This window comes from Brienomyrus brachyistius, chromosome 20 (genome assembly GCF_023856365.1).
Source record: "Brienomyrus brachyistius isolate T26 chromosome 20, BBRACH_0.4, whole genome shotgun sequence".
NCBI classification, from domain to species: domain Eukaryota; kingdom Metazoa; phylum Chordata; class Actinopteri; order Osteoglossiformes; family Mormyridae; genus Brienomyrus; species Brienomyrus brachyistius.
This window is the reverse complement of record NC_064552.1, coordinates 3,762,605-3,782,092: the sequence shown is the minus strand read 5'-3', so window position 1 is coordinate 3,782,092 and position 19,488 is coordinate 3,762,605. Positions and strand designations below refer to the sequence as shown.

The 19,488-nt window shown below is 41.8% G+C and overlaps 1 protein-coding gene across 7 annotated transcripts in view; it reads left to right on the top strand.

The window, feature by feature from the left end:
- lcor (ligand dependent nuclear receptor corepressor) overlaps positions 1 to 19,488 on the top strand; it is a 52,344-nt gene that overhangs the window by 25,110 nt on the left and 7,746 nt on the right. For 3 of the 7 annotated variants that reach the window (XM_048987862.1, XM_048987860.1, XM_048987863.1), the window contains 2 exons: positions 2,551 to 2,853; positions 4,750 to 4,846. In XM_048987862.1, the coding sequence (XP_048843819.1) occupies positions 2,604 to 2,853; positions 4,750 to 4,846 (347 nt within the window). In that variant the 5' untranslated portion in view covers positions 2,551 to 2,603. Of the gene's footprint in view, positions 1 to 2,550; positions 2,854 to 4,749; positions 4,847 to 7,564; positions 18,881 to 19,488 lie in introns of those variants that run through there. The other 4 variants (XM_048987864.1, XM_048987861.1, XM_048987867.1 and 1 more) reach the window with 3 other exon arrangements.

Sequence of the window (19,488 nt, the reverse complement as noted above, 5' to 3'; positions counted from 1 at the left end):
TGAGCTACTTTGGATGGACTGCTAACTTTCTCAAAACGTGAAACGTACAAAATGAAGTTTCTTACTGATCAGAAACAAGCTAGCATTCTGTTACCTAGATTTTTAGTCTGTAGATTTTGCTTGGTTTGCTTGCGACTGTCCACACGCTACGTGATAAACACTAGTAAACACTGGGCTTTCTTAACCTTTGCAGACATGTTGTTCACGGTATGTTGCAGACAGGGTCCAAGAACTGCAACTGATCAAATTTGGAGACGATTCGCACCAAAATTGAAAGCAGCACCGCATTAGTAATGGCAAAGAGAGGGGCAGCTCAGACCCTTGATCTTGTCAGTATGTTAACTCAAAAATTATTTTTCGGAATCCACTACATGCACACCTTTCCGCTTAGAATCAGCCAGCTGTTTCATTTCCGACACTCACACACCGAACTTCTCTAATTTTGTTTTTTTTTCACTCGGTTGCTACAAGACTTACCCAGACTTACGGTGAATGATGTTGGTTGCATTCTTAAAGCATCATGCCGCATCTCAGCAACTAAATAGATGGGCTTCAAACTATAGGTTTGAAGCAGAGGCTGCGTTAGACGTCTTGTTATCCTAGGATGAATGAATATCTTCTTGTTTGGGACCTAAAAAATGTCTGAAATGCCTGGGATTTTGCTTTTTTCATGTTGACATTTGCTTTTTACTAGGGTTGCTCAGATAATCAATATTATCAATAAATACTTTTTTTCCCCCCTTGTGAATTCCCCCCCCCCCCCCACCCCCAACTACATCAATATAATTGAAAAGTGTCTGTGAAGAGTCATTGTTAGTTAAAACTAGTTCTGTTTTAACTGGGTCAAACCATTTTCGGATTAGAAAACAAACATGAAAAGTTTGTTTCTTCTGACAGTCCGGTGATAAGCACACCATGGCAGAAACGCAGCTAAACCCTAGCAAAATAAACCTACTTGTGATTTCTTGCAAAAACTGGTCACTGTTCTCCTCCCAAACAGTGATGGCGGGTCCCCTGTATATATAAGCAGTGACGACAAACTAAAACATAGCCTCCTATCTTATTGTTTTTTGTGAATATGTCGGTAATTGTTATCCTTAAACTCCATACTTTTGTTGTTGGACATAATTGTTGTTGTATTTATTTGGCAAACATTCCCTGTTCTAGTTTCAACTTGGGGAAATAAAAGCTGCCTGGTGTCGTGGCCCTGCGGCAGAAATTTAGGTTTTACAAAAACGCATGAACCAAATGTTGGAGACTGTCGGCCGTACACCACTGTTTGAAGGGCTTTTTTTAACAAACAATACCTATGTATTGCTTGTCTAATAGGCTATATATAACCCTATACTCATTCATGATCACGTGTTTAGATATTATCAATAATTTTGATATTTTTTGGCAGCATAATCTACAGTGCAACTTTAGATACTGGCCCAACCCTACTTTCTACATTTAGAATATTTTCGGTGTCAATATTTGCGTCACTCTGATGCCGCACTTTACATTCTATCCCCGGTGTCCAATGCTAAAATTCCGTCATAATCAATTACGCATCATTTTAATCTTAATTTTTAATGATTATAAGACGTATCGTTTAATTTTCATTCGTTCAGTTTTATGTCTGATGATTAATATGCATTGCAGGCTTTCATGTTATGCATTTACAAGGCGTGGAGAGAAATGACGATCAGAAAGACGGCGACGTCACTTTTCATGTCAATAGCACATGAAGCAGATGAATGATTTTCTTCCTGTAATGATAGCAGAGGCCACTAAAAACACTTTGGCATTGTACCTAAACAGGCAAATATGAACAATGCAATTCTACAAAATTAGACAATTACAATTAAAATATGAACAAACCATTTTGCCCATAACATTCTCTGCTGCTGGCTGGTAAATGTCACCAGTATTACATGTTCCTTATGTCATCAAGGCCATCACAATTATTAGACGATTTAAAAGAAACTTCAGGAATGAACTTGAACCACCGAAACATTGAAATGTCATTAATATGTACACTTGCCACCAACTGGTCAGGGGTGCGAATTAAAGTTACGGTAGACGTACTTATTTTTCGGAGACATTTTTAATGAAAAGGGCCACTGTATGGATAGTGGAAGTGATTTAAGCTGGCTGAGATTTTGCCGGAAATACGTCCGCACCCTCGTGTGTGTATGGCCCGCTGGACATTAAAACATTCACAGACAAATGCAAGTATCCTCCAAATTAGCGGGGGGGAGATTTCTGATCCCTATAACAACAAGGATGTGAGTTTCATGTAAAAAAAAACAAAAAAAACATTTCACTTGTTTTTACATTTCCAGGTGTTGCACTATTTCTTGAAATTGTACAAGTTGGTGAGTGTGGGATGAATACGGCTTGGATAGCTGGACCAAATCACAGAGGAATGTCCGGGCGATACGGTGCTTTCGATTCTGACGGCTCCAGATGTAGTTTAAATTCTAAATGGGAGCTGCTGTTTGAATGCACATATTGAAGTCTGACTTTGCATTGAATTTGTACCCCCCCACCCCCCCTTTCCACCAGCAGACGTCCCAAGCTTCTCGGACCCCCACATTCCTCTAGTGGCTCGCGAGATAATGCAGCGAATGATCCGGCAGTTCGCTGCTGAATATACCTCAAAAACCAGCTCTTCTCAGGACACTCCCCAGCCCAACGGCACCAAGGACCAAAGCCTGCCGAAAGCGCCCTCGCTCGCCGTGCCCCCTGCCGCTGCCGCCGTCGCTGCCTCTGCACAGAACCCTGTCCTTAGCAAGCTTCTCATGGCCGACCAAGACTCCCCACTGGACCTCACCATCAAGAAGCCAGACCCCGAAACCCTGGATCAAGGTGCTGTCCCTGGCATGCTGACACATCACACTCATTTTGAAGTGTCCAAATATTAGATGCATTACGTCAGGGTGCCATTTAATATTCGACATGTGTCTGCATACTCTTGACCAAAATCTTACCTATAATACCGTGACCTTGTGTCCTCTTCTGACTAGGGTAGGCCCTATCCTGTCCAAGACGAGCTATTGGGAGGTGGAAGGATTAGCCATAGACATTTATTTTAGGGCTGCACAATATCACATCGTGAAATAATCGCGATAATATACCATCTGTGCAATTATCACCAGGGCTTTAGATGACGGGTATAAACAATTTTATGGACACTGGCGTTTCAGAACTATATGGACATTTACTTACACCCACAATTTGGTAACGAGATTAATAGTATGCAGAATTCTCTTTGCGGAGCACGCTCCGCTCCCACTAATCTGCTTACCAAATTATGGGCGCAAGTTAAACGTCTTTATAGTGCTGAAAAGCTGATGTCCGGCCAAATGTTTACGTTGGTGATCTGAAGCCCTGGTGATTATTGCGTATGCGCTGCATAATCGCGATGTGACGTCACGCAGCCCGAGTTTATTTTAAAATACATTTAGGGATGCAGCCTTTGCGTTAAACATTTTTTTTTCTTTATTTTGTTGTGTAACCTACACTGCCTGCTCAGTCAGACGTAAACCTGACGTTAAATTACCTGCAGATGCGGATAAAGCGGAATGCGCAAACTATCTGCCTGCCAGCAGAAGAGCCCTTAAAAATGGAAACCTGTACTTCAGTCTGTAATCTCGCGCTAACCACCGCCTGTACTCTGTAATGTGCTACTGCAGAATCGTAATTTCAGAGCAGACAGACAACCTTTTCTGCCTTGTCTTAAAATCAGTTGCACTTAAGTTGCTGATCGAGCTGTGAGCTCTGCCGGGAGGTCATTAACGCAGAGTGACACTCCACAATGTGGACGGACACAGCGCTGGGAGCGAAAGTACAGACCCTTACAGAACATGCCCATGCATCATATGATGTGAGGGGGGTGGGGGCATCGACAAGGCCAATGTACCTGACGGAAGGTGCTCAAAGGAAAACGGTTTCACGTGTTTGTATTTGCAGGTACAGTTCAGCATATCGTAGGTGGGGGACGTCGACTTAGTTTTTGCCTAGATTTTGTTCCCTTAAGAACCAAGGATGTCCCGAGCTCACCGTTCATCCAATGTTGATTTTTGTTGGAGATCCCCACCCAGCCTGAGTTCACCTAAATGCCAGCGGTGTTTGTCTTTGTGCTCCCGAGGACACAATGGCAGGAAGCAGCATGGGGACTGAAATAGTGACTAAACAAAAGGGGGTTTTATGTCATTAGAGACCATGCTTTTTACATTTGCATAAACTAGTGAAAAGGCATTATTTTGCAGGTGGAACTCTAATAACACAAACTATTAACACGTCACAACACAGTGTTGGTATTAATGAGTTCATTATTCTTTGTGTACCGACGTGAGGCTTATGTGAAAATAACATTTTGAAGCATGTATCTGAAAATGAGCTTTATGCTGTGTAGACCAGGGGTCTCCAACTCTGGAGAGCTGCTATCCAGCAGGTTTTCTGTCCCCCTTGGATTCCGATGAGCCGCACCTGTTCCTGGTATTTACCTGAGAGCAGGTGTGGCTGATCAGAAGCCAGGTATTCCAGAAAACCTGCTGGATGGTAGCTCTCTAGGACCGGAGTTAGAGACCCCTGGTGTAGACTGTGGGTTGTACTTGTCACCCCGAAGCTTTTTAAATTAAGATAGCGAAGTGATTGGCGCAGCAACAGTTTACAGAAGTCTGGACTTTATGCGCCACTTGGCCGATTCCCGCCTCATTCTGAATGTTGCTGTTATCGTCGTCGTCATTTTTGTTTTCACAGATGGAGTGCTTGATCTTTCCACCAAAAGAGGTCACAACAGCGGGGGCGTCTCCCTCAAAAACTCTCATGGCTGCCCAACAGCACCAGTAGTGAAAGGGTAAGCGGCACCATTTTCACTTTCACTTTCATATATAGGTTTTATTTGTGCTCCACCCGGCTTCATCACACCGCTGTGTTTTAATAAAGAACATATGGGCTCCGTGGAGGAGGTTGTGTCCGTCTCGCGACTTTACTTTCGCACGTCGGCAGCGAGAGCCTATGAACTGCGTAAACTTATGAACTTCAGGGAAAGGATAAAAAAAAAAAAAAACAGTTAATTTTGTTCTTAGTCTGTTTTGCAAACTTTAAGTGTGTGTGTGTGTGTGTGGGTGGGTGTGGGGGGGATGTACAATTGCTGAATCGCTCCCGTAGGGTGTGTAAATTCTGCTTGGGTTAGAGTGTGTGATGATGGTTTCTTGTGTTTTGTTTTAAGTGGGTTAAAAATGAATACATAAATAAAGATGATGATGATCATGATGATAATAATATAACTGCTTGTGATGCCCGGGGCCATTTGATAATCTTTTCCTGCCAAGGAGTTTTCATGTGTCAATAATTCAGTGTCTCCTATTGCAGGGCGATCCACCGGTCTTGTTTAGCCGCTCTGCATTTCTCTAAAGTCGCTCGAGAAATATAACCAGAAAATAAAAATCTTAGGAACTCTTACCCTGTTCTACTTCTGATAAACTGAGCGTATTACACATTGGTGCAGTATAATGTTTGCCATACGTGTCGGAGCTTTCTTTAAGATATATATGGCTTACAAATGATCAGAATTGCCCAATTACCAAAATGCTGTGACAAACCACTGTGGTAAAGCAGTGGTGGATTGACAGTTTGTGTATTTGCCCAGCAATAATTTGTCAATGAAATGCAGCCTTCAATATTTACCGCTTTTAAACATGGTTCCACTCCCCACTTATATGGTTTCCTTATTTTTAATTGGTAATTAGTTTGTTTAATTGGTGCTTCTCTTTCTCTTATTTGAAATTGGGGTGGGGAGGTAGGGGCGATTATTCCGGATGTCTTACTGAGCACTGGTCTGCTGGGAAGACGCAAGTCAGAACTCTGCCCCAGATATAAGTATGAAGCATGCCAGGATGCCTGCCTGTTGGTGGAGATGTCTTGCCTATGCTTGGGTGTTCTCTTGTTTGATCAGGCCTACTTGTATGAGAACAAGCTTACTGCTGGTAATACTGACAGTGCTGTATCGACTTCACATACATCCCCTTGGGTTTTTTGTAAAGGTTTTGATAGTAGTGGGGGCCTCCTATTCCAGCAGAATTGTAAGTAGGCCAAGTAAAGATGGTCTGAGATTCTGCCTGTCAGAGAAACCAGGCTCATGTGAGGGGTAGACGAGTAGAATCTGCTCTGGTGGCTTGGAGTGGACTTGCTCCCACGGCCCTCTGTTCCGATGACAGTGTCAGTATTCAGGGTACCTGTAGCCTGGGGGCCACTTGACCATTTTCACTCAATCATCTTAAGCTCGTTTTGCCTCTCAGTTTTGGAGTGCAGGATGCATTAGCACCGACAGTGTACTTAGTTTCTTGGTGCTTCAGATTTACCTAGTTTAACTATTATTTCAAGACGTGCAATTTATACAATTGTCTGTATACTACAACGTCCTCAGTGAAATAAGATTCAGGCCTCTCTGGAGAATCCGCATTCTTTGGCTCACGATAAACAAAAAAAAACCATGTCCAGGTGTTCGTATTTTTTTAAATTTTATTTATTTATTTATTCATTCATTCATTCATTCATTCATTCGTTTGTTCATTTATTCGTTCATTTTTTTTCTTAATTTGCCTGATTTGAGAAGCGGTCCCATAACAAAAGCTGTTCCTGGCAGGCACTCAGTGATCCAAGATGGCCGCCTGTCACGTTGCCTCATTTTTTTTTTTAAATTAGGAAAATTAACTTTTTAGTTGACCTGTTAACAAGCATTTTCTTTTTCAGGACAAGACGTAATATGTTATATGGTTTAATTCTGTGACACTGAAGCTGTTCATGTGTGCTCAACGCAAGGGTTGGTGGGATTTTAGAGGAACTTGCAAGCATTTGAGGTTTCCGTGAAAATAAATCACTGTTGAGCGTCATGTTGTGGCCCTGACTCTGGATCAATGTTCTGCCGTGCGGCTCTTTGCTCTACAGCAGGTAAATTCCCCCTCTGAGAAATGCTCGTTCGTTTTGAGCGAGGTTTGTTTTGGTGTTTCCCCTCCGTGATGACGTGTCGTACCACTTGGCTTACTCTTTTATTGCTGCACTTGTTTAGCGGTAACGTCACAGAGTTAAGCCTAACCGAACACTAATTTGTAATTTTCCCTGATATGGGTCTTATTCTTAAGACTTTCACACAAGGCTTTGCTTCGCCCGCAAAATGCACCTCTCCCACCTCCTTAAACTCTGCTAAAACTACTCAGCTGATCTATTCCATCCTATCCTGTGTTTATTTTTTCTTCTTTTGTTAATGTTTTGTTTTCTTTACGTTTTTTTTTTTTTACATTTTGTATTGTTCTTCCAAACCATCTTGTGAACAGAAAAAAGAAACCTAAAATAAAAAAATAACAAATAAGTTGACCATTTTTATTTCATTTAATTTCGTTCTCCCCCACCCCTTCCATTGTAAAGAAGCAAATTTTGTTAAAAGGAGAGGAAAAAAGTGATGTTACCTAAGCAAGGTCTTCTAGTAAAGGAGTGGCCAGCCCCCTCCCCCCAACCCAACCTCCACTTAAGCTGTGCAAGCTTTGCTTACACCAGTTTCCTTCCATTCAACTAGGCGTCCCATGAGAGCAGACCACAACTTTCAAGATGGAGACGAGGACGGGCCGCCCCCGAGAAGCTTTCAGGACGGGACGAGGGAGAATTACAGCAACTGCGGCTCGCTGAAGCCCCCGCTAGCTCGCTCGCTGTTGATCAAAGAGGGGATTCTGGCCCATAAGCAGCGCCTGCTCCAGCCTGGCGTCTCCCTCGGTCAGCCGGAGGTGGCGGGGCTACCTAACCACGGGCAGCTCCCCCTGCTCCCCAGGGACGGCTCTTCCTGGGTCAAACCGCACCTCGACGGCCTCCTCAAGCTAAAGGCCAACAGTGCCCTCAGCGACCTGAAGGACTTGCCGCTTTTTCTGGAGAACTCGAGCACCCCGCCGAAAGGCTCGGCTGCTCCGAAGATGCACGAGGCTAAGAAGGAGCAGGGGCACTCCCCGCCGGTGGACTTAAAGATACCGCAGGTGCGGGGCATGGACTTGTCCTGGGACTCCCACGCGTCCGATCTGTACGGCTACGGTTCCCTGGTGGTGGCGCCACACCCCGAGAACGCGCTGAGCAAAAAGCTACGGGCCATCCTACCCAAGCAGCATCGCCGCGGGGCCCTGGGTGGCATCCTGGATGGGTCATCAGACTTCTGGGGTTCTGACGTGGAGCAGTCAACATCCGGGCAGCAGTACCCAACCTCGGACGCTGAAGGGGATCCCAGCTCGAAGCAACCGCGGAAGAAGCGCGGCCGCTACCGCCAGTACAACAGCGAGATCCTGGAGGAGGCCATTTCCGTGGTGATGAACGGGAAGATGAGTGTGTCAAAGGCGCAGAACATCTACGGCATCCCTCACAGCACGCTGGAGTACAAGGTGAAGGAGCGCCTGGGCACGCTGAAGAACCCTCCAAAGAAGAAGATGAAACTGATGCGGATGGAAGGGCAGGATTCTGCGGCAGAAGCTGACCCCGCCCCCAAGGAGGAGGGGCCACAGGGGGCTTCTGAGACGAAGGACGAGTAAAGCAGACAAAACAAACAAAACAAACAAAAGATGGACTGGGCTTCAGTTGTGCCAATTCACTTTGCAGTATCTGGGTCAGCACAAACGCAGGGATTTAAAGAGGAAAAGGAGAGAAAGAGAGGGGAACATCTGCTCATTTCTGCAGCGGGTGCTCTGCCTCTGTGGACAGTCACCGAAAGTTGCAAAGGAAATGCATTGAAGCCATGCATTACGTGAGACCATACAAAAGGTTTTGTAAAGCAAAATGAGTCACACTCCTCCCCCTCCCAACGCCCCACTGATTCTCGGAACTTGCAGTGGACAAATATTCTGATCTGTGGACCGGAGGATGGGAAGGGGGGGATTAATTCCTAGAACAAAACACAAATATTTTTAAGTCCTTCTGATGCCCTCTCTCTCTTTCTCTCCCTCTCTCTCTCTCTCTCTCTCTCTCTCTCTCTCTCTCTCTCTCTCAAGAATTAGATTACAAATTTCAGATAGGAAATTGGTAAGCCGATGGATTGTATTTAAACAAACCAATCTGGAATCATGCTCGATACATTTCACCAGGGATTCTCTACACCGAATTTTTTGAACTGGATTTTTTTTTTTCTTCAAAGGTCGACTGCTGAGGTTTATCTGTACAACATCACTTTTTATTTTCTTTCTTTTAATATATTATGCTTCTTAAGGAAACAAATTTTAACGACATGTACACATAGAAACACACTACACAAAAGCATTCAGGGATGCACATTGACTTTTGTTTTCTCTTCTGTTTCGTTCGCTTTCGTTTGCACTACATGTTTGCTCTTGCGCTTGGTGATGCTCGCCAGACTTCTTGAGCTCAAACGCTCCCGGCAGATCTTATTACCTCATCACTGCTATCTCGGCACTCTGCACTTAAGGTCTGCTGGATACATTTTTCTGTCGTTTCCTGGTGGGCGACAACTTTTTTCACTTTTACCTCTTCTCTGAGTTGGGGGGGGGGGGGGTGGTCACTAACTTGAATCACACTAACGTGACGTTTGCCATTTTTAAGTCACCATTTTAGCGAGCGATGGTGCGCTATGGATGATGAATTTTAAACTTAAGTTCTCTCCTCCCCCCAACAGTTGATGTTTGTGTACATTTATAGCGGGATGGGGTGGATTGAATTTAATGTTATAGATACGTACACTGACTTAAAGCCAATGTTCATTTTAGAATATTTTCCTTTTCAACTCAGGGTAACTGAGAGAGATTTATTCTATATTACAATGCTTTTAAAACAGACTTTTTCTGCAGGACTTAAGGGCAATGTATCAGTTTTCTATAACTTTTTTTTTTTCTTTCCTTTGGGGTGGGGGTTATATGGGTTTGAGGCTGAGCCCTGGTGTAAAAAAAAAAAAAGTGTAAAATGGAGGAAAAGTGAGCTGATGGGTAAAAGTAGGTTGGGGTGGGGTCAGTTGTCAGTGTGTACATTTGTGAAAAAAATAGCACTTTTAAAAAAAATATTTAAAAAAAGGATGTCTGTTAGGGGTAGTCGGATGGGGGGGGCAGGGTGAGTGTAACTCAAAAGCTTTAGTGGCTGAACACGTGATAGAAAGCTGCCGCTCAAACCCAAACGCTCTTGCTTTCGATTACGTTGTCCACCTGGGCGAACAGACAGACGATCCGCCGAGTTCAGCGTAGCCTCCGTCAGTGGGGAACCGGCGCAGGTGGAGATTGCCTGGGTAACGTGTCACAGAAACCCCTGTTTTGCAAAATAAGGTCTTGGGATTTCACTATTTTTCCGTTTATTATTTGGAAGGAAACGGTATAACTCACAGGACTTGTATTACCTTAAATATACTGGCTGTAACACTGCCTGGTGCTCACCCAGTCTGAAGCATGGGGGAAATGTGTACAAAGAAACTGTCACACATCTATTCTCAGAACTATAACCGTCTTTGCAATGTGCATTTTTACTTGTTTTTAACCAAATGACATGCACCACCCTGGCACAGGAAAAATCCATTATAACATAGTACTTTAGCTGCTGCTTAAATGTTTGCAAATCAGTGGCACGGAGCAAGTTTCATGGGTTGCTAACTGTTTTACAGTCCTACTCGGGTTTGTCAAGTGCCAGTCCCGTTCCTTACGAAGTCAGATGCATTCAGTTGGATGTTAAACACGCATGAAATGCATAACACCACACCCACATGCATTTTTGCTGCCCAGGATACGATGTTTTAAATCATCTTCCCTAGATAAATATTTATTGCCGTGTATTTTTAAAGCACTTGGGCTGTGTCGGATTTTGTTGTGCGTGCAGAAGGGCGATAGATGTTGAATTTTTGAGACTGGAACTCATTCTGATGGGTTATTTTATTTGTGCGCTTTTGTTTAATGTCCACAGTTACAAATATTTATTTTTAGATGCTTCAGAACACTTAAGCCGTATGTATAAGTAGTAATGACACTTTTTACAAAATATTTCCCAGGTGTAGTTGCACTTAAATGTCCCTTCTGAGTGTGCGACGAAATGGCACTTCTTCCATAGGCGCTGTGGTAGAGAGATCCACTCGCTCCAGCTAGGGAGGAAGTTTAAAATATAAAAAAGCCCAACAGATGAACCCACAATGCTTGGCAGTGCCTCACCTGTGCCGAATCCCCTCCAGTTAGCCAGCGTCTGTGTCGTCGTGCCACTGTTTTCCAAACGGAGCATCCCAGTGTAAGGAAGGCCTCAGGAGGGCTTCAGTCTTTACAGATGCCAAAGTCTGCTCTTTGGTGTCCTGATACCTTCGATACGTAAGTCTGCCCAAAAACTCCCGTAATCTGGTGCATGTCTTTTTTTCGTTTCGTCTTACCTGTGGATTAACAAATTCCCCTGTCCACAAAAAAACAACTCCTTCGTCCTATCGGCCTCGCAGGGCATTTATTTATAACACAAATGCAATGATCAACACAAAACAAATAAAAACTACAGCCTAACGATGTTTTCACACAAAACCGACTGTTCCCCCCCCCCCCTTGGTGTTTTTGGATGAACACGCACTTGTAGCCTTTCAAACCCAGCTCAGGATAGCTGCGGGGTGCTGCGGTATTGGTCGGTTAGGGAATGCAGACTTGACTACCTGTACTACATAGGGAAAAAAATGTACGTAAACTTGGATTGCAGTGTCCAAGGCCTATACCTCAGTTTCGGAATATACTCTTCCGTGCCTCTTACTGGACTCCCACTCAGGAGCGTCTGAGGAAGGGAAACTTGATACTCTGGGAAATTTTAGATTCCTCCTTCTCCTCCGTCGGGCTTTTATCTATTTGTTCCTTTTTGCGTTCACCTCTGTCTTTTGGAGGTAATTTTTTTGTCTGGCTGACCAATATTTGCACCCTGCTTATTCAGGTATATCCACAAGGACCGACCTCAGTGAGCCTTGATGTGAGAAATGGCAGCCGAATCTAAAGAGCGATTTACTTGGTGTGTTCAGGGCCTGTTGAGGTGCGTGTTCAAACTCGATGCTCTGTCATGGTTTCCTAGAATGGATTTTGGCTGCCGCTAGAGAAGCGACGTCACATTCAGGGGCTCGGCCATAAAGGTATATCTGGGATATCTGCTTTGGGAGATGAGGGACGTAACAACAGGAGTTTGGACAGGTGGAAATGTTAATTCTCAGCCATTCACTCCTCACCCTTGTTCAACATTGCATTCTAAAAAAAAAAAAAAATGGAAGAAATTAATTTTTCGTGACATCTTTATCTAATTAATTTTTTTTCGCTTGCTTATATCTTGTGAGATTGTAACTAAACCAATGCGCAAAACCTCAGTTTATAGTAACTGTGTGCCATCTTCACTAAATGGCACCTAATACTTTCAGAAAACTTGCCATGCTTTTTGATCTTTATGTGTGTGTGTGTGTGTGTGTGTTTGTGTGCGTACGTGTGTTTTCTATAGGCCGCATATCTGATCAACAGTTATACCTCAGGATATACCATACTGGAGCAGCTGATTGTACACATGCTAATAACACAGATCAGGATTTTTATTAAAGTTAGTTTTATTTGTAGGTTTATAGGTGCAACTTTTTTTTTATATGTACTAACCCCTGGTCTTTGAGTCAAACCTACTGTCTTTTGCGAGCACATGGTCTTAAAGGTCTTAAAGGAACATAGCACACACATCTGACCTGACACACAAATTTAGTTTGTGTGCCTTTATGAACCATCAGGTTTTAAAATTTTATCCGTAAAAATGTTGGCGCTTTCTGTAATCAGGATTCTACCCCAAAAAAAAGTTTAATCGCAGTTAATTTACTGGTATCGGTTAGGTGTTCGCAACAGGTTTAAAACTAGTAGCATTCTGTTTACTTTCTGTCCAGCACTAAAGTTTAAGATCTACGTACATGTGTCATCCCATCATTACATGTTTCTGCTGACTCGGTCTGCTGAAAACACCTAAGATGGTAGGAGTGTTGTTAAGCTGAAGCCTGGTGTTGTGTTGTTGGCAGCATTTTGGTTGGATTTAAAGGCAGGGAGCATCACACCGATGCCTGGAATTGGTCAGAGCTGCTGCATTTTAGGCTGAGGTTCAACCTTGGGGGTGAGTCTTGTGTGATGTGGCATCCCAGGGTGAGGGCAAGCCTTTGTTTTCCAGCATGAAGCAGTCACACCTAACCCTTAGTGAAGAACTGAGATCAGGTGCTGGTGCTATTTCATGGGTTAGCTTTTTTGCTCTTTCAGATCTGATGTTTTAGTAGGTGCGGGAGGTATATTGTAATGTCTGTTTAAGGTAATGGAACTATGCATTGAGAAAGTGGGCATCGAGAGATGACTCTTCAGGAGAGGACTGTCGCTTGTCTTGGTTGTCTGCAGTGATCTCCTGTTTAAAGCTGACGTTTTAGGTTTTTGGTTTGTTTTTCAAGGCGGCGTACATAAACGAAGCATCTTTGCGCATCATGCTGTTCTGGTGGCACTGAAATCTAACCTAAAGCCCTAGATGCAATTTGGCTGATGAAATCAGGAAGAGGGAAAATAAAATGAGATGTGTTAGGATGTTAGAGCGTGAGTGTCACACAAAAATGATTTGATAGATTTTTTTTTATTATTATTATTAAGTGGAGAGGGAGAAAATATTTTTTTCTCTTTCGACGACCTGTAAACCCCAAGAAACTGGAAATTGGGACTTTCCCATAGCCATTAAAACACCCTAACAGTGAAATATTCTGCATTTTTGTCAACTCTAAAAAAAAAATTTTGGAAAATGTATTGCGTAGGATAAATTCGGAGTGCATTTTTAGTTTTTATCCCCGATGCGAACAGAAAGGGAGTGAAAGAAACTGGAGATATGTGTCCTTTAAATGTAAACAACCTTAATAACGAACAGTTGCGCTATTGGCTTTGAAAGGGCTGCTCAGTGTGTTGCCATGACAATCGTGCAGCATTTTTCACAGGTAAAGGTGTGCCTATCCTTTAAGAGCATTTTTGTTCCTCTAGAAATAGACAAAAGGCTTTTTCTAAGGTGGTTTTTATCAAAGCATAATTTTGTAGCATGCCCGCCCCCCCAAGGTTTGTCTGCCATTTTCCAGTGACAATACAGTATAGCATGCTTGTTTATTTGGGGCTGGCTGTTCTTGGTTTTATATACGTCTAATATGGTTCCTGTGAACAGAGTGAATGCGATATATTTTTATCATGGCTCTTAATTCCAGGTGGCTTGTGAACGCTGCCAGTGGCAAGAATCATGTACTTTGTCCTCTCGCCCCTTCCTTACATAAAGTACATTAATTTGTTAGGAAAAAAACATTTCAGTGAGACTATACAGTTACTATTACCATGATTTACTTTGGGTGGGGGGGGAGGGGTAAGGTAATTATAATAATTAGATTTTTTTTAATTAAAACTACCTCAGCCTGACTTTGTTGTGACAGATAAGTATGTGAAAGGGAGTCTATGTCAGAAGTGCTCTCGTTTTTTCCTTTAATATCCTCCAGTCCTGTGATGTGTAGGTTCCGTTGCTTTATCCCCCAGCCTGTGTTCCTTTGGTCGGTAGGTCGGCAGTTTTGATTTGGTAGCAGATTTTGAATCCTCGCGACCGGAAGCTGTGTTGGAAGGGGAGAGCTGCCTCGCGCTCCCTCTAAATCGCGCCGATTGTCACAGAAACTAGTTACTGTCATGAAGTTTGAGCTGTTTTCGGGACACGTCTTTCGAGGTTTGATCCCGGGTATTGGTGGAAGGCATCACGGAGGGGAAAGTTATATAAATATCGGGGTTTTTCCCCCGTTCTTTTGTCTGACCACATTAAGAGAAGCTTCTAATTATTTAACAAGCACACGCCTTTATGTGGGCTAAGATGCATGTGTTTTTATTGCAGTAAATTTCTCACCTTCAGTTATGATTTCCAGATCGTCTTAAAATTTCCGCGGGCGTGGAATGTCTGGTTTACTCCGCTCGTGGTCAAAGCTAACGAGTTTTTTTTTTTTTTTTTTTTTTTTTGAGATCCATTTTCACCCTCAAGCCGAGAAAATGAAGGAACCGTGTTTTTTTCCTCTTCTCAATACTACTTTCTTGTCTAACATCACCACCACTAGACGGCTCCGCCATGCCGCGTCTGACGTCCTTATTCACCCCTGGCACTTTACGACGTTTTGCTCGGAGCACCTTTGCTCCCGTAATGAAAGGCAGCCGGTAACAATATGTTGGGAGTTTTTTGATCTTTAGTGTCAGATGCCACGTTTTCTGAAACGAATTTCTGCTATCCCGTTGTCAGTCCTCCGGGTTTGATGTTACCCGTAATGTAACTTGAACGTACGCGTGCGCACACGTGTAACTCTCACACGTTGAATACTCCCACATGTCTACCCGTTAGTTCAGCAAGACTGTCTTACGAACCTCTACCCCACACGTTATTCTGGCCAAAGGCAAACAGTAGTTCATAAACGGTTTAAACTTTATATATGAAAGGCTGTCTTTCCATGACTGTACCAATTATATATAAGTTCAGCCAAATATCTTTTTCAGTGCTTTATAAACAGCGAGGATTGTAAAGGATTGTAAAAATCACTGAAGCTCGATTAATTAACAATACAACGCACTATACCTCAAAAAAAGCCTGTGTGGATCCTGACAGCATCCAATCATAATCTTCAGTCTTGCATCGCTGTTCACTTTTTACTCTGGAATCACTCTTGTTCACTAGTTATATTCCAGCTTTTCTAATTAGAGGATAGATTGGTGTGTCATGTTGTGTTGCAGGCTTTTGAATATTTATGACTACATTTATTATTACTCCAGTCTTAGTCTGTTCCTTTTTCTTCTCTCTCTGACAGATACATCCTGGGTACTAATTCTCAAAAATTGAAGTTTTTACTTAATGAACTACATTAATTAAAGCCACAGACGTCTGTAGCAAATACTGTCCTAATTTCTATGTTTCACTGAATGTACAAGAAAAGGGTCTTGGCATTAAAAGAAAATCTGCATCTTACATTCTTAAAAAAACATTTATATATAAATATATACTGACACATACACACTTTACATTGTATATATTTAGTTACTAAAATATACTCTTAGTGGGAGGGATACAACTTGTCATCTGTATTTAATTCAGGGAATAAGAAATAGTATATTAATCTATCCCTCTTTTTTTGGGCAAGTCTGTGTCCTCTTTGCAGTCTTTGTCCCAGCTGAGTTGGGACAGATGGTTTTAGTGACCAAGGTTAACATGAAGAATCTGCTTTGTTAAAGTACTCTCTCAATACACGGGCAGCGGGCTGAATTTTCTAACACTGTACAGACGGTATATTTATGAAAGTTAATCTTTTTTTTTTTTCCTTTTTCTCTCAATGGTCGTGTATAGTACTAGTCGAGTATTGCAACTACCCGTTCCCTGTCTGACTTGCAGACAAGGTGTAAATAAGGCTCTTAAGAAATTGTCTGTTTGCCAATAGGTAACCTTTTTAAACATTTGAAATGTAAGCAAAATGTTTAAACTACTGCATTTGTCAATGGTATCAATTACCTTTGTCCCTCATGTTCTTAGGATGGGGGAAAAAAAAAACAGGTGTATTTTAATTTTCATTTTGCATGTGAGCCGGTGTTTTTGGATCAGAGAGAATACTTATCTCGTATTGAGCTACTGTGAGACATTTCGATTTGAATGTCTATGGGGAATGTTGGAAACACTGGAAATTATGCAAGACAAAAACCTGTCACTTTGACAGACTAGGAGACTTAAAAACGACATGAGCCATTCGCTAAGAATTAGGACACCCAAGATATAGTACCTATCTCTGGCGCTGCTCTTTCTTAGCTTAGGCATAAGCTTTTAACAATTTGTGTATAGTTGAATAACAATGTGCACGTATTTATGCGTGTGCGTATGTATGCGTGTGCGTAATGTATGCGTGTGTGCATCCGTGTTTTGTCAGTCTTTGTCACTATCATTTCTCCCAATTCCACTTTATGCTCGTGAGTCCATTTTTCATCGCGGCTTTCCTTCCCCCCGAAAAAGTCCATAGATTCGATGTTTTGTACAGGTTTAAGGCTCTGGCTTATCTCTGTAAGTAAGATGACAAAAGGAACCCTCAGGGATGAGTTTCATACACTGCTCTAACTCAATTCAGGTACTTTATCGAGATTGTGAGGCCTAGCAGTGACTTCTGTTTGTTTTAGTTTTTTTTTTCTTCCTTAGGTTAACCAAATTAATCTCAACGTAAAAAGACAAGTTGCCATTTTTTGTTAACGTTATTTCCTTTTATATGTGTGGGTGTGTGTGTTTTTAATAGATGCATGCGTGCATTAGTACACACAGACCTGCCACAAACCATGATGAATGTCAATTTAAAACTCAGTTTGGGTTAGGTGTTGGCCAACTGTGTTTTTTTTTTTCTTTCCCGAGCTGCATTTCGATTCTCCAGCACGCCGTGCCTCCGATCGCGAACGCTGTGGCATTCCTTTCTTTAACCGCCGCTAAACGGATCGGTGTGAGGCTGCTTTTCTGGGCGTTTGTCGCATTTGTGGAACATAAGTGTCTCCTGCTGTGAAGAGTGCTTTGGTTTGGAGGACCTGACCACAAGTGGTATATGCTGATGTCTTTGGCCTTTGGCAAGCTTTGGTTTGGTCCTATGTGAATGAAAAGCTACAGATTTGCCCCAGACTGTTATCCGTCCAAGGCTTTTCTTTATTTTGTCTTGTATTTTGTGGCTTATTATTATTATTGTTGTTGTTGTTATTATAATTATTATTATTGTTATTATTCTTCCACCCTTCAGCCATTTAAAATACTGTATTGTGGCACTTTTGGCCATTAAAGGAATGAAGTTAAGGACTATGTATTAGTCTTACTTTCAGAGAGTGATGGGCTTTTGTACAGAAAATGACAGATTTTTTTTCTCACTTTTGTGAATATATGTCTGTAATTGGATATATTTCCATATGGAATCAAAGTTCTCTAAGATTTTAATGGTTTGTATCAAAGTGATTGATTTTATAGCAAAATGAGAAACAGTCCCCCCCCCCATATTTCTATAGATTGGTCATGGGGACCACCACTCTCTATCTTTTTTTCTTAACCTTAGCTTGATTCTTCTGTGGTGCTGGTTTAAAAAATATTCTGTTCAGATAGTGGCAGTTATGTGTTTTTGAACGTAAAGAAATGAATGTGTGGAGGACTTTAAAAAAAAAATGACTGTGGTCAGCAACAACTGAACTCTATGTACTTAAAGCCCCCCCTCCCCCCTTTGTTTTTTGGGTAATTGTGGTATCTCCATTCTGATATACCTCATTCCTTACATTTGACTGACAAGTTCATAAGAAAAACATGACCCTCGTCTCAGTAATTCAGATGATCAAAAGCAGGCACTCCATAACCTTAATGGACCTCATTTCAATATTTTTACCGTTTACAGTTTGTCAGGATTGTATAATTTAATGTTTTTCTTGTACTGTAGTTTTATTTAAGTACATTTTTTGTACTGTGTCGGTTGGATTTTTATTCTAGGCTATGATTGTCTATGTGGTAGAGCACTTAAAGGATCACAATAATTTATGTTGGTTTGATTGCACTATTTGTTAACTGTTTTGAATGCAAAATCTGATTTACAACTGGACTAATGAAAAACATGTCTCCTAATGTATGTAATTTTAAAATAAAATTTGATTTCCATGGTCTTTATTTTGCATTGAACGTCAGGCAAAGCTGATTAATTCCGTCTTTTGTGCATGTGTAAGATTTTACTGGTTATGTTGTATTCTATTAGAAGAAAAAAAACGGCATTTTCGCAACACATTTCAGCTGTAATGTTGTGTAAGGTAGAATTCAATGGATGCTAGAATATCTTCTTTTCAAAACCACTATTCTTCTAATAAATTTTGTTGTGAAAATATTTTTGTGGTCCGTTACTGTTTGTTTATTTTTTGGCGTGTTTCATTTTTTTGAATGAGGACTACAATTTAAAGATAATTTTTTGAAACAAGGTTTTCATGTTTAAATTAGTTGGCAATTTTCCTGGATGTCCCAAATTTCCCAAATTTAGTTTGTCTACTGGGTGTTTTGATCTGTCGTTATCTGCTCTGCCTTCACTAACACAGAGAACCTGGAGCCAAGAGAACTTTAGCTAATGTGCTTAAAGATATTTATTTAGTTATTTTAAGAAAACTTTAGTTACACTGATATAAGCACTGATATTCTTACTAAAGTCCTTATATGCCCTAACTTTTGACCTAAGAGATGGAAACATTGTATGAATATGCTTAGAAATGGATTGTCCATTATTTGCAGGTATTAAAAGGTAAGTACATCTTCATGGAGCTATGTTTGTAAACATGGTAGAATTATTGCACAGCTGTCCACTTTGTAAGCCATTGGTTTTGGGTGTGATTTCATGGTGACCCGAGTTTAGTTTGGCTTTTATGTTTGAGGTTGGCACCTTCCGTAATTCGGTCATGTGTCTGCCTATTAGGGGCGTATGTTAAATGTCTATCTGTCAAAACT